Source organism: Coregonus clupeaformis, chromosome 13, assembly GCF_020615455.1.
Source record: "Coregonus clupeaformis isolate EN_2021a chromosome 13, ASM2061545v1, whole genome shotgun sequence".
NCBI lineage: Eukaryota > Metazoa > Chordata > Actinopteri > Salmoniformes > Salmonidae > Coregonus > Coregonus clupeaformis.
Window position 1 is genome coordinate 53,267,666 of NC_059204.1, and position 14,904 is coordinate 53,282,569.

The following is a 14,904-nucleotide window of genomic DNA, read 5'->3' on the forward strand; positions in this document are numbered from 1 at the left end:
CACAGACAACCCATGTTTATTACTGGCTTTTATAAAAACAAAAGAAATATAAACATGAACAAATCACTGGTTACTTTAATTACTGAACAATGAAAATAATATATCAAGTGAAGGCTTTCATAATGTATAAGTTAATTGCACACATCACAATGCTGAACACGTTCCACAACGCATTTTCGTCAAACAAAATTCATGGCAGGAGAGAGAGAAACAGAACAAGAAAACCTCACCTTCCAACCTAATGAAGGCCACTTCACTTCCCCCCTCCCTTTTTACGGGCCAGATGGATTAAAACAAAATCAGTTTGAGACTTTCAAGTTTAAAGATGAAAAATAATCAGACCAGTGCAAAATGAAGCTTCAAATTAAAATAGGTGAGGAGAAATAATGCAGTTATTGTATTGAAACTGACAAAGCCAGGGTTGGTAATAGACACAGGGGAGCACTAGGCCTCCTTTTTTATTAACAGCTTGTTGGGCTTTGTGTGGCATTCCTCTTGATATCGACTTGAAGCACTTTAAAATTCCTGATTGTGGCTAATGACGCAAGGGTCATATCAGGAGCAGCGTAGTTGCTCAGAGCTTTTCTCTGAACGACACCCATGTCAAAGCAATGCACTCTGGAAATCGAACGCACAGTTTGTGTCAGGTTGTGTGGGAATGCGTCTACATATTTCAGCATACAATAACTAGGCAACAACAGGATTTCAAAATGATTGACTTAACTGTGTAATAGTGGTTGTCCTCTCCATTTGCGATCCACAAGAGTAGTCCTCCCAGGATTTAAATGCTTGACAAGAACCCCACTACTAACACAATGTATATTAATTAGTAGAACCAGTCAACACAAAGGTATTGGCTCTGTGGTATTATTAGTACCTATCCTCCTCATTTTTGCACATCAGAAAATTAATATGTTTTTCTATAATGATCTGAGAGCAAAAGTGTACTAATAATGGTTTGGGCCTTGAGATGAATGCCTCGAATGCATGTGCCTCCTCAAGTTAACAAATACATTCAGTGGGGTTGTTGTCTTTCACTGAAGAAATCAAAACACACAAGTATGCACATACATACACACACAAACAAGGCTGCATCTGGTTTCATCTGTGGTTCTGAGACAAGAGGAACCGTTAAGGGCCATTTTACTGTCCCACCCCATTCCTTATTGTACATTCACCAGGTTGCTGCTGGAGGAAGGAAGTGGAGAAAGCATTAGTGGACCTCCAGAGTGGCCTAATAGTGCCTCTAAGAGCCTCTGCAATCAACCTGGGAGCCACTGGGAGTCAATAACACCACTCAAAAGCCTCTGTCTCTCCCAGTCTCTTCATACAACAACAACAACAACAGCAACAGTTCATTAAGACAGAATTCAGCTAGGGAACCAGCAGCACCATCTTAACTGGACTGCACACTAATATACCTCTGAGAGATAGAGAATTATGGGATTGAGAGAGTCTGGTGGACGGGTCTTTAGGTGTGTTTGAGACAGATGGGATAAGGACCATAGGCAACAATGTCATTAAACATAGAAGAACTTGAGCCAAGGCCAGTTTGTTACAAACCCCCACCCCTTATTGGCTGATTATGAAAGGCTGGGGGGCAGGGGGAAGGGGGATCAGCAGTAGTGGCAGGAGCAGAAGGGTAACGCAGGAGCCAGAAGCCAGCACTGGCAAAGCTTGCCTGAATGGCCGTTGACTGTAAACAACAAGCTTCTTTCTTTCACAGGATTAACAACCTGGTGACAGACGCTGTTCTCTGTCTCTGATTCGATTTAGCTTCGAACAAATAGTTGTGGATGGACTCACGATCTGTGGTAAAATGCAGTCCACGGATCAGCGTTTTCCAAGCTTACCATATTTTTTTGGTCAGAACAAACTAGCAAGGGAAAACTAGATAAAATAAGCCCTTTTCCTTCTACCCCAGCGCACACAGAGATACAAGATGTCTACTATTTGGGTGCCCTGCTCACAGCTATAGGTTGAGTCTAGGGGCCACTAAGGCAAACTCTCTGAGAATGTTCCGTGCCACGTCCACTTTGTTCTGAGCGATCATGAGTGCCCTCTTCACATCCTCGAAAGAATATCCCTCTCCCATTAGTTTGGCGATTTTGGCGTCCGTACTCTCACTGGCCGAGTCCAGCCCATGATTCTTCCTCTGATGGATGTCTGGAGGGGTCTTCCGAGGGAGCGGCTTAGGCGGCCTGGCAGGTGCCTGCAAATAATCTACGGCCACTGCAAAAAAAATTGAATGGATAAGTCAATGGATGATGGGTAGGTAAAAAGCTTATTTCAAGTGGCTTTTACCATAAGTAGCTTTAAGAGCTATTAGAAAAAGTTGAATTAATTATCAATAATGGATTCATGCATTTGTATTTGTATGTATTATTTATTATGCCAAGGCAGCAGCTACTCTTCCTGGGGTCCAGCAAAAATTAAGGCAGTAATATACACTATAATACAATTTTTAAACATTAAAATACAATTTTACAACAGATTTTACAATAATTTAAGTGTGTGCCCTCCGGCCACTACCCTACTACAACACACAATTCAGGTGTACATGTGTGTAGTGTGTGTATGTTATGTGTGTTTGTATGTGTGTGTTTGAACCTGTGTGTGTGACTTCACAGTCCTTGCTGTTCCATAAGGTGTATTTTTAGTTTTTTTTAATCTCTTTGTGGCACCTGACCACACGCGCAACAAAACTAGGGCCTGTAAGACCTGCCTTGTTGATATTTTTGTTAAGAAGGCAGAGCAGCACTTAATAATTCACAGACTTCTCCCCATCTTAGCTACTGTTGCATCAATATGTTTTGACCGTAACAGTTTACAATCCAGGGTTACTCCAAGCAGTTTAGTCTCCTGAACTTGCTCAATTTCCACATTATTATAGCTGACGTGTATAGTGTTGAGTCATCCGCATACATAGACAAACAGGCTTTACTCAGAGCCAGTTGCAGGTAATTAGTAAAGATTGAAAAAAAATAAGGGGCCTAAACTGCTGCCCTGGGGAATGCCTGATTCTACCTGGATTATGTTGGAGAGGCTACCATTAAAGAACACCCTCTGTGTTCTGTTAGACAGATAACTCTAAATCCACAATATAGCAGGGAGTGTAAAGCCATGACATCAAATCAAATTGTATTTGTCACATGCACGAATATAATACAACAGTGAACATGCTTACTTACAAGCCCTTAACCAACAATGCAGTTTTAAGAAAAATAAGTGTTAAGTTAACAATAAATAAGTAAAAAATTAAAGCAGTAAAATAACAGTAAAGTAACAGCAGCATACTATGATCAATAATGTAAAAAGCTGCACTGAAGTCTAACAAAACAGCTCCCACAATCTTTTTATCATCAATTTCTCTCAGCCAATCATCAGTCATTTGTGTAAGTGCCATGCATGCTGAATGCCCTTCCCTATAAGCGTGCTGAAAGTCTGTTGTTAATTTATTTAATGTACATTTTATTGTATCTGGTCAAAGACCATTTTTTCTAAAAGTTTACTAAGATTTGGTAACATGCTGATTGGTCATCTATTTGAGCCTATAAAGGGTGCTTATATTGAAGAGACAGCAAATAGGATCGTCCGCTATCATCCTCAGTAATTTTCCATCCAAGTTGTCAGACCCCAGTGGCTTGTCATTGTTGACAGACAACAATAATTATTTCACCTCTTCCACACTCACCTTACAGTATTCAAAATTACAGTTCTTTCATTATCTGGTCAGTTATACTTGGAATTGTAGGTTCGGCATTTGTTGCTGGCATATCATGCCTAAGTTAGCTAATCTTGCCAATGAAAAAATCATTAAAGTAGTTGGCAATATCAGTGGGTTTTGTGATGAATGAGCCATCTGATTCAATTAATTATGGAGCTGAGTTTGCCTTTTTGCCCATAATTTCATTTAAGGTGCTCCAAAGATTTTTACTATCATTCTTTATATCATTTACCTTTGTTTCAAGGTATAGTTTCTTCTTATTTTTCTTCTGTTTAGTCACTTGATTAAAAAATGTGCAGTAGGTTATGCAGCCAGACGTACAGTGGCTTGCGAAATATTCAACCCCTTGGCATTTTTCCTATTTTGTTGCCTTACAACCTGGAATTAAAATGCATTTTTGGGGGTTTGTATCATTTGATTTACACAACATGCCTACCACTTTGAAGATGCAAAATATTTTTTCTTGTGAAACAAACAACAAATAACACAAAAAAACTTGAGCGTGCATAACTATTCACCCCCCAAAGTCAATACTTTGTAGAGCCACCTTTTGCAGCAATTACAGCTGCAAGTCTCTTGGAGTATCTATAAGTCTCTATAAGCTTGGCACATCTAGCCACTGGGATTTTTGCCCATTCTTCAAGGCAAAACTGCTCCAGCTCCTTCAAGTTGGATGGGTTCAGCTGGTGTACAGCAATCTTTAAGTCATACCACAGATTCTCAATTGGATTGAGGTCTGGGCTTTGACTAGGCCATTCCAAGACATTTAAATGTTTCCCCTTAAACCACTCGAGTGTTGCTTTAGCTGTATGCTTAGGGTCATTGTCCTGCTGGAAGGTGAACCTCCGTCCCAGTCTCAAATCTCTGGAAGACAAACAGGTTTCCCTTAAGAATTTCCCTGTATTTAGTGCCATCCATCATTCCTTCAATTCTGACCAGTTTCCCAGTCCCTGCCGATGTAAAACATCCCCACAGCATGATGCTGCCACCACCATAATTCACTGTGAGGATGGTGTTCTCGGGGTGATGAGAGATGTTGGGTTTGCGCCAGACATAGCGCCAGACATAGCGTTTTCCTTGATGGCCAAAAAGCTCAATTTTAGTCTCATCTGACCAGAGTACCTTCTTCCATATGTTTGGGGAGTCTCCCACATGCTGCCTTTTGGCGAACACCAACGTGTTTGCTTATTAATTTTTTTTAAGCAATGGCTTTTTTCTGGCCACTCTTCCGTAAAGCCCAGCTCTGTGGAGTGTACGGCTTAAAGTGGTCCTATGGACAGATACTCCAATCATTGCTGTGGAGCTTTGCAGCTCCTTCAGGGTTATCTTTGGTCTCTTTGTTGCCTCTCTGATTAATGCCCTCCTTACCTGGTCTGTGAGTTTTGGTGGGCGGCCCTCTCTTGGCAGGTTTGTTGTGGTGCCATATTCTTTCAATTTTTTAATAATGGATTTAATGGTGCTCTGTGGGATGTTAAAAGTTTCTGATCTTTTTTTATAACCCAACTCTGATCTGTACTTCTCCACAACTTTGTCCCTGAGCTGTTTGGAGAGCTCCTTGGTCTTCATGGTGCCGCTTGCTTGGTGGTGCCCCTTGCTTAGTGGTGTTGCAGACTCTGGGGCCTTTCAGAACAGGTGTATACAGTTGAAGTAGGAAGTTTACAAAAACCTTAGCCAAATACTTTAAACTCAGTTTTTCACAATTCCTGATATTTAATCCTAGTAAAGATTCGCTGTCTTAGGTCAGTTAGGATCACCACTTTATTTTAAGAATGTGAAATGTCAGAATAATAGTAGAGAGAATGATTTATTTCAGCTTTTATTTATTTCATCACATTCCCAGTGGGTCAGAAGTTTACATGCACTCAATTAGTATTTGGTAGCATTGCCTTTAAATTGTTTAACTTGGGTCAAACGTTTCGGGTAGCCTTCTACAAACTTCCAACAATAAGTTGGGTGAATTTTGGCCCATTCCTCCTGACAGAGCTGGTGTAACTGAGTCAGGTTTGTAGGCCTCCTCGCTCGCACACACTTTTTCAGTTCTGCCCACACATTTTCTATAGGATTGAGGTCAGGGCTTTGTGATGGCCACTCCAATACCTTCACTTTGTTGTCCTTAAGCCATTTTGCCACAATTCTGGAAGTATGCTTGGGGTCATTGTCCATTTGGAAGACCCATTTGCGACCAAGCTTTAACTTCCGGCCTTTCAGGTTATGTCGATATAGGACTCGTTTTACTGTGGATATATATACTTTTGTACCTATTTCCTCCAGCATCTTCACAAGGTCCTTTGCTGTTTTTCTGGGATTGATTTGCACTTTTCGCACCAAAGTACGTTCATCTCTAGGAGACAGAACGCGTCTCCTTCCTGAGCAGTATGACGGCTGCGTGGTCCCATGGTGTTTATACTTGCGTACTATTGTTTGTACAGATGAATGTGGTACCTTCAGGCGTTTGGAAATTGCTCCCAAGGATGAACCAGACTTGTGGAGGTCAACAATTCTTTTTCTGAGGTCTTGGCTGATTTCTTTTGATTTTCCCATGATGTCAAGCAAAGAGGCACTGAGTTTGAAGATAGGCCTTGAAATACATCCACAGGTACACCTCCAATTGACTCAAAGTATGTCAATTAGCCTATGAGAAGCTTCTAAAGCCATGACATCATTTTCTGGAATTTTCCAAGCTGTTTAAAGGAACAGTCAACTTAGTGTATGTAAACTTCTGACCCACTGGAATTGTGATACAGTGAATTATAAGTGAAATAATCTGTCTGTAAACAATTGTTGGAAAAATTACTTGTGTCATGCACAAAGTAGATGTCCTAACCGACTTGCCAAAACTATAGTTTGTTAACAAGACATTTGTGGAGTGGTTGAAAAACTAGTTTTAATGACTCCAACCTAAGTGTATGTAAACTTCCCGAGTTCAACTGTATATACTGAGATCATATGACAGATATGGACTTTATTTAACTAATTATGTGACTTCTGAAGGTAATTGGTTGCACCATATCTTATTTAGGGGCTTCATAACAAAGGGGGTCAATACAAGTTATTTTTTTCATTTCACTTCACCAATTTTGACTATTTGGTGTATGTCCATTACATGAAATCCGAATAAAAATCCATATACAGTGGGGAGAACAAGTATTTGATACACTGCTGATTTTGCAGGTTTTCCTACTTACAAAGCATGTAGAGGTCTGTAATTTATATCATAGGTACACTTTAACTGTGAGAGACGGAATCTAAAACAAAAATCCAGAAAATCACATTGTATGATTTTTAAGTAATTAATTTGCATTTTATTGCATGACGTAAGTATTTGATCACCTACCAACCAGTAAGAATTCCGGCTCTCACAGACCTGTTAGTTTTTCTTTAAGAAGCCCTCCTGTTCTCCACTCATTACCTGTATTAACTGCACCTGTTTGAACTAGTTACCTGTATAAAAGACACCTGTCCACACACTCAATCAAACAGACTCCAACCTCTCCACAATGGCCAAGACCAGAGAGCTGTGTAAGGACATCAGGGATAAAATTGTAGACCTGCACAAGGCTGGGATGGGCTACAGGACAATAGGCAAGCAGCTTGGTGAGAAGGCAACAACTGTTGGCGCAATTATTAGAAAATGGAAGAAGTTCAAGATGACGGTCAATCACCCTCGATCTGGGGCTCCATGCAAGATCTCACCTCGTGGGGCATCAATGATCATGAGGAAGGTGGGGGATCAGCCCAGAACTACACGGCAGGACCTGGTCAATGACCTGAAGAGAGCTGGTCACAAAGAAAACCATTAGTAACACACTACGCCGTCATGGATTAAAATCCTGCAGCGCACGCAAGGTCCCCCTGCTCAAGCCAGCGCATGTCCAGGCCCGTTTGAAGTTTACCAATGACCATCTGGATGATCCAGAGGAGGAATGGGAGAAGGTCATGTGGTCTGATGAGACAAAAATCTATATTTTTGGTCTAAACTCCACTCGCCGTGTTTGGAGGAAGAAGAAGGATGAGTACAACCCCAAGAACACCATCCCAACCGTGAAGCATGGAGGTGGAAACATCATTCTTTGGGGATGCTTTTCTGCAAAGGGGACAGGACGACTGCACCATATTGAGGGGAGGATGGATGGGGCCATGTATCGCGAGATCTTGGCCAACAACCTCCTTCCCTCAGTAAGAGCATTGAAGATGGGTCGTGGCTGGGTCTTCCAGCATGACAACGACCCGAAACACACAGCCAGGGCAACAAAGGAGTAGCTCCGTAAGAAGCATCTCAAGGTCCTGGAGTGGCCTAGCCAGTCTCCAGACCTGAACCCAATAGAAAATCTTTGGAGGGAGCTGAAAGTCCGTATTGCCCAGCGACAGCCCCGAAACCTGAAGGACCTGGAGAAGGTCTGTATGGAGGAGTGGGCCAAAATCCCTGCTGCAGTGTGTGCAAACCTGGTCAAGACCTACAGGAAACGTATGATCTCTGTAATTGCAAACAAAGGTTTCTGTACCAAATATTAAGTTCTGCTTTTCTGATGTATCAAATACTTATGTCATGCAATAAAATGCAAATTAATTACTTAAAAATCATTCAATGTGATTTTCTGGATTTTTGTTTTAGATTCCGTCTCTCACAGTTGAATTGTACCTATGATAAAAATTACAGACCTCTGCATGCTTTGTAAGTAGGAAAACCTGCAAAATCGGCAGTGTATCAAATACTTGTTCTCCCCACTGTAAATTACAGGTTGTAATGCAACAAAATAGGAATATCGCCAAGGGGGATGAATACTTTTGCAAGGCACTGTATTTGCCATTCCTTTTGCCTCATCCCTCTCAACCATAAACATTTTCAATTCCTCATCTATCCACAGAGATTTTACCGTTTTTTTGCATGCATTATTGTTGATTGTCTTTTAAATCATTCAAAAAGCGAAACTATTAAATCATTTAAAATCCTACAGCATGAAATGGCCCAAGGAGGTTGGGGTTGTTGTACCTTGGGTGGGGGGTAACTGGTCGTACTCCTGGGACTGCGATGTCCTGAACAGGCCATCCATGTTGTCCCCCATTTGTCTCCTCACAGGGGGCAGAGGGGCCACAGCGCTCAGCATATCAAACACAGTATCTGAAACCAAACCATTTACAACTGTGAGAGGAAAAGATTGGCTACACTTCAAACAATAACTGCATGTTTATCATCTATCCACGTAGAATTGTGGCCTTTTACTTTTTTTTTATTACAGTGGATGAGAGTGATAGATGCACAGACCTGGCAGATGTGCAGACAACGTGACACAGCGAGAGGAGCTGTGACCCACTGGTCTGGACATGCTGTCGCTATAATTCCATATTCCGTTCTCCTCCAAAGCGAATGCATTGATTGGTCTCAAATGTTTGTTTTTTCTGCAGGGTTGAGAACCCTTGTTGTTTGGATTTGAAAATCTAACAGTTGTAATGAATGGGGTGGCTGTGTGTGGGTGTTTGAGTGAGAAAGACAGAGGAGAACCAACCAGTAAAATCACAGCCCCATTCATTATCGAGGCTTCGTGCCGACAACATCAAAACTAACTCCCCAGACTCTGAAGTCAGGAGAACTTTGAGTTTAGTATCAGCCAGACTAAGTGATATGCATTTAATAGGATCAAGCTTTTTTAAAGGACAGTTGAATAGGGATAGGGAGACGGTAGATTTGTGGCCATTTGATGGATCTAACCCCTGCCACTGGGGGTATATGTGGTTCAGAGTCGGCAGTGTTATCACTAGACCAGATTCTGGCACTCAAACTGATTTTCTATTGGTATTCTCGAGTTTGGAGGGAAGAAACAGCTAACCTGGGGTTAACAGGATGTGGTCATGTCTGGAGGCAGGCCGGGGAGCTCGTGAGCAGGAGGGGGACGAGGAGAGGCCTGTGAAGCTGTGTCTGACGGGCGCAGGAGGGTGGGGCTGTGAGGGAGGCCGGTTGTTGAACAGCTCCTCTGGTGCTGAGACACAATAGAGAGAGGACAAGCAGATAATGACTGAGCACAATTGAGCTCTAGGACCAAATCTACCAGGGGGTAATTTATAAGCAATCCCCACTAAGGGGAGACAAACACCATTCCTAATCTAACAACCTCATACAGTTGAAGTCGGAAGTTTACATACACTTACAGTGAAGGAAAAAAGAATTTGATCCCTTGCTGATTTTGTACGTTTGCCCACTGACAAAGAAATGATCAGTCTATAATTTTAATGGTAGGTTTATTTGAACAGTGAGAGACAGAATAACAACAACAAAAATCCAGAAAAACGCATGTGAAATCTTTTTTATAAATTGATTTACATTTTAATGAGGGAAATAAGTATTTGACCCCTCTGCAAAACATGACTTAGTACTTGGTGGCAAAACCCTTGTTGGCAATCACAGAGGTCAGACGTTTCTTGTAGTTGGCCACCAGGTTTGCACACATCTCAGGAGGGATTTTGTCCCACTCCTCTTTGCAGATCTTCTCCAAGTCATTAAGGTTTCGAGGCTGACGTTTGCCAACTCGAACCTTCAGCTCCCTCCACAGATTTTCTATGGGATTAAGGTCTGGAGACTGGCTAGGCCACTCCAGGACCTTAATGTGCTTCTTCTTGAGCCACTCCTTTGTTGCCTTGGCCGTGTGTTTTGGGTCATTGTCATGCTGGAATACTCATCCACAACCCATTTTCAATGCCCTGGCTGAGGGAAGGAGGTTCTCACCCAAGATTTGACGGTACATGGCCCCGTCCATCGTCCCTTTGATGCGGTGAAGTTGTCCTGTCCCCTTAGCAGAAAAACACCCCCAAAGCATAATGTTTCCACCTCCATGTTTGACGGTGGGGATGGTGTTCTTGGGGTCATAGGCAGCATTCCTCCTCCTTAAAACACGGTGAGTTGCTGCCTTGAGATCATTGACAAGATCCTCCCGTGTAGTTCTGGGCTGATTCTTCAACGTTCTCATGATCATTGTAACTCCACGAGGTGAGATCTTGCATGGAGCCCCAGGCCGAGGGAGATTGACAGTTATTTTGTGTTTCTTCCATTTGTGAATAATCGCATCAACTGTTGTCACCTCCTCACCAAGCTGCTTGGCGATGGTCTTGTAGCCCATTCCAGCCTTGTGTAGGTCTACAATCTTGTCGCTGACATCCTTGGAGAGCTCTTTGGTCTTGGCTATGGTGGAGTGTTTGGTATCTGATTGATTGATTGCTTCTGTGGACAGGTGTCTTTTATACAGGTAACAAACTGAGAGAGTGTGCTCCCTTTAAGAGTGTGCTCCTTATCTCAGCTCGTTACCTGTATAAAAGACACCTGGGAGCCAGAAATCTTTCTGATTGAGAGGGGGTCAAATACTAATTTCCCTCATTAAAATGCAAATCAATTTATAACATTTTTTACATACATTGTCAAAGATTCCATTCACCCAAGTCATAGACTGTTCTCTCTGCTACCGCACGGCAAGTGGTACCGGAGCGCCAAGTCTAGCACCAAAAGGCTCCTTAACAGCTTCTACCTCCAAGCCATAAGACTGCTGAACCATTAATGTGTTTACACTGCTGCTACTTGCTGTTTATTATCTATGCATAGTCACTTTGCCCCTACTTACATGTACAAATGACCTCGACTAACCTGTACCCCCACACATTGACTCGGTACAGGTACCCCCTGTATATAGTGGGTTCGATCCCCGGGACCACCCATACACAAAAAATGTATGCACACATGACTGTAAGTCGCTTTGGATACAGTGGGGGAAAAAAGTATTTAGTCAGCCACCAATTGTGCAAGTTCTCCCACTTAAAAAGATGAGAGAGGCCTGTAATTTTCATCATAGGTACACGTCAACTATGACAGACAAAATGAGAAGAAAAAAAATCCCGAAAATCACATTGTAGGATTTTTAATGAATTTATTTGCAAATTATGGTGGAAAATAAGTATTTGGTCAATAACAAAAGTTTCTCAATACTTTGTTATATACCCTTTGTTGGCAATGACACAGGTCAAACGTTTTCTGTAAGTCTTCACAAGGTTTTCACACACTGTTACTGGTATTTTGGCCCATTCCTCCATGCAGATCTCCTCTAAAGCAGTGATGTTTTGGGGCTGTCGCTGGGCAACACAGACTTTCAACTCCCTCCAAAGATTTTCTATGGAGGTTGAGATCTGGAGACTGGCTAGGCCACTCCAGGACCTTGAAATGCTTCTTACGAAGCCACTCCTTCGTTGCCCGGGCGGTGTGTTTGGGATCATTGTCATGCTGAAAGACCCAGCCACGTTTCATCTTCAATGCCCTTGCTGATGGAAGGAGGTTTTCACTCAAAATCTCACGATACATGGCCCCATTCATTCTTTCCTTTACACGGATCAGTCATCCTGGTCCCTTTGCAGAAAAACAGCCCCAAAGCATGATGTTTCCACCCCAATGCTTCACAGTAGGTATGGTGTTCTTTGGATGCAACTCATCATTCGTTGTCCTCCAAACACGACAAGTTGAGTTTTTACCAAAAAGTTCCATTTTGGTTTCATCTGACCATATGACATTCTCCCAATCCTCTTCTGGATCATCCAAATGCAATCTAGCAAACTTCAGACGGACCTGGACATGTACTGGCTTAAGCAGGGGGACACGTCTGGCACTGCAGGATTTGAGTCCCTGGCGGCGTAGTGTGTTACTGATGGTAGGCTTTGTTACTTTGGTTCCAGCTCTCTGCAGGTCATTCACTAGGTCCCCCCGTGTGGTTCTGGGATTTTTGCTCACCGTTCTTGTGATCATTTTGACCCCACGGGGTGAGATCTTGCGTGGAGCCCCCAGATCGAGGGAGATTATCAGTGGTCTTGTATGTCTTCCATTTCTAATAATTGCTCCCACAGTTGATTTCTTCAAACCAAGCTGCTTACCTATTGCAGATTTAGTCTTCCCAGCCTGGTGCAGGTCTACAATTTTGTTTCTGGTGTCCTTTGACAGCTCTTTGGTCTTGGCCATAGTGGAGTTTGGAGTGTGACTGTTTGAGGTTGTGGACAGGTGTCTTTTATACTGATAACAAGTTCAAACAGGTGCCATTAATACAGGTAACAAGTGGAGGACAGAGGAGCCTCTTAAAGAAGAAGTTACAGGTCTGTGAGAGCCAGAAATCTTGCTTGTTTGTAGGTGACCAAATACTTATTTTCCACCATAATTTGCAAATAAATTCATTAAAAATCCTACAATGTGATTTTCTGGATTGTTTTTCCTCAATTTGTCTGTCATAGTTGATGTGTACCTATGATGAAAATTACAGGCCTCTCTCATCTTTTTAAGTGGGAGAACTTGCACAACTAGCCGGTGCCCCCGCACATTGACTCTGCACCGGTACCCCCCCGTATATATAGCCTCCCTACTGTTATTTTATTTTACTTCTGCTCTTTTTTTTTCAACACTTTTTTTTGTTGTTGTTTTATTTTTACTTTTTTGTTAAAAATAAATGCACTGTTGGTTAAGAGCTGTAAGTAAGCATTTCACTGTAATGTCTGCACCTGTTGTGTTCGGCGTATGTGATAAATAACTTATGATTTGATAAAATAATATATCTGTATAATCACATATTGTTGTCCTATTATGTGGTCTGAACGTAGTGAAAAGTGGATATTTTATTCGGTCAAATTAGAAATCGTAAATCCTGCCACTGTGCGAGTGTATTGAAGTATTTTGTAACACTAATGTGGAGTTTACCAACTGAGATTTAAATCAACATGGCAATGCTTTTACTGATTGCACATAAAGGAAGATAGTTCCTACATGATAGAGTGCCTGCTTTGTTATTCAACTGATCTTGTGTACTTTCTGTCATCCTGGGAACCCCGCTCATTACTGCTAACAGCTATATTTTATATTTGCCACACATTTTAATAAAAAATATATTTCTTACAAATACATTTAAAAGCATGTTGGAATATATTGTACAAAACATTTCAAATACATTTTAAAATATATTTACCAAAATTCAGGCATTTAACATATATTGTGATCAATGTCCCCTCTAAGCTGTGTGAGTGCGTGGGCGCGCAGTAGCCTGAGACTGCAGTGCAGCTCCCAATATCAGCCCATGGAGAGAAGCACCAGATTGAACTTCACTCAACTTTCTAGAATTTTCCCTGTTAGTTAACACTATCAACGTTTCCAATTACTGTGGCAATTGTGATCAAATCAACACAATATTAGCCACTTTCAATGCAACATACCGAAACAAAATAAACTATGTAAGATATTTTGTTGTAGGCAGAACGCATCGGAGTAGGATTCTATTGCATTGAAGCACGACTCAGCCCGTACTCCGGTGTGGCTTAACCAATCAGAGCTGCAGTAGGCCTATATGCAAATGAACCATTGCCATTACAGTATGGATCTGTGCCATTTACTTTAAACTGTACTGTGTTTACTCTACAGCATTAGCGGTCTTGAGTAGATGTGCTTGTTTTGAGATCAAAGCGAGAGCTGCATGAAGCCAAGTGTGCACGTTTGTTCATATCCTTTTGCTAGTTAGTGAGTTATTAGCCCAGTTATAGATAATTTGTAGTCAGCAATAGGGGAGTGATTGCTTCCTACAAGAGCACAAAACATGTACATTTCTTGACCTATGAAAAGCGAGGAAGGTAAATAGCTTTGTTTTGTCTTAAAGGGACAGTGTTGTATTTTGAGAAAGGCTTGAATAAACTAAGTAGCCAATAGGCAGAGGGTAGCATAATTTGTCTGATTCTCTGTAATAATGATATGGGAATAATAATGCTATATATATATATATAATTTTTTGTGGTTTCTTGCATCAAACAACACAACATTTTCAGTCACCTCCTTGTCTGAAGGACAAGTGGATAAACAGGTTAATGTCAAGCCCTGCATGTTTTTTTCAAAAGTCTCATGGAATGTAGGCCTACATTGAACACCACACATTGGCTGCTCCTGTAGGCTGAGTGATAGAACAGCTGTTTCCATGTAAAAATGTTATGGGATGCATTTTCTCTATTGTTTTTGATGGTAGGCCACTCTGGTAGGCCTACATTATGATCAAATAGCCACAGTAGCCTACTTGGCCACTGTTAAAACTGTAACTTAAAGTGGGTACAGCCTCAGTGTTTATAGTAAACGCGCGCTGGAAGTTGCACAGAATTTTCACAACGTTCAAGTTTGTGCTCAGCAGACC

General features: G+C 41.7%; 1 protein-coding gene across 1 annotated transcript in view; it reads right to left on the bottom strand.

The window, feature by feature from the left end:
* Nucleotides 1-14,904, bottom strand: part of cblb (Cbl proto-oncogene B, E3 ubiquitin protein ligase) — a 204,719-nt gene continuing 189,815 nt past the window's right edge. The window contains exons 17-19 of the mRNA XM_041894588.2: nucleotides 9,553-9,702; nucleotides 8,718-8,846; nucleotides 1-2,232 (exon numbers count right to left, since the gene is read on the bottom strand). Of these exons, the coding sequence (XP_041750522.2) occupies nucleotides 1,973-2,232; nucleotides 8,718-8,846; nucleotides 9,553-9,702 (539 nt within the window). The 3' untranslated portion in view covers nucleotides 1-1,972. The remainder of the gene's footprint in view (nucleotides 2,233-8,717; nucleotides 8,847-9,552; nucleotides 9,703-14,904) is intronic.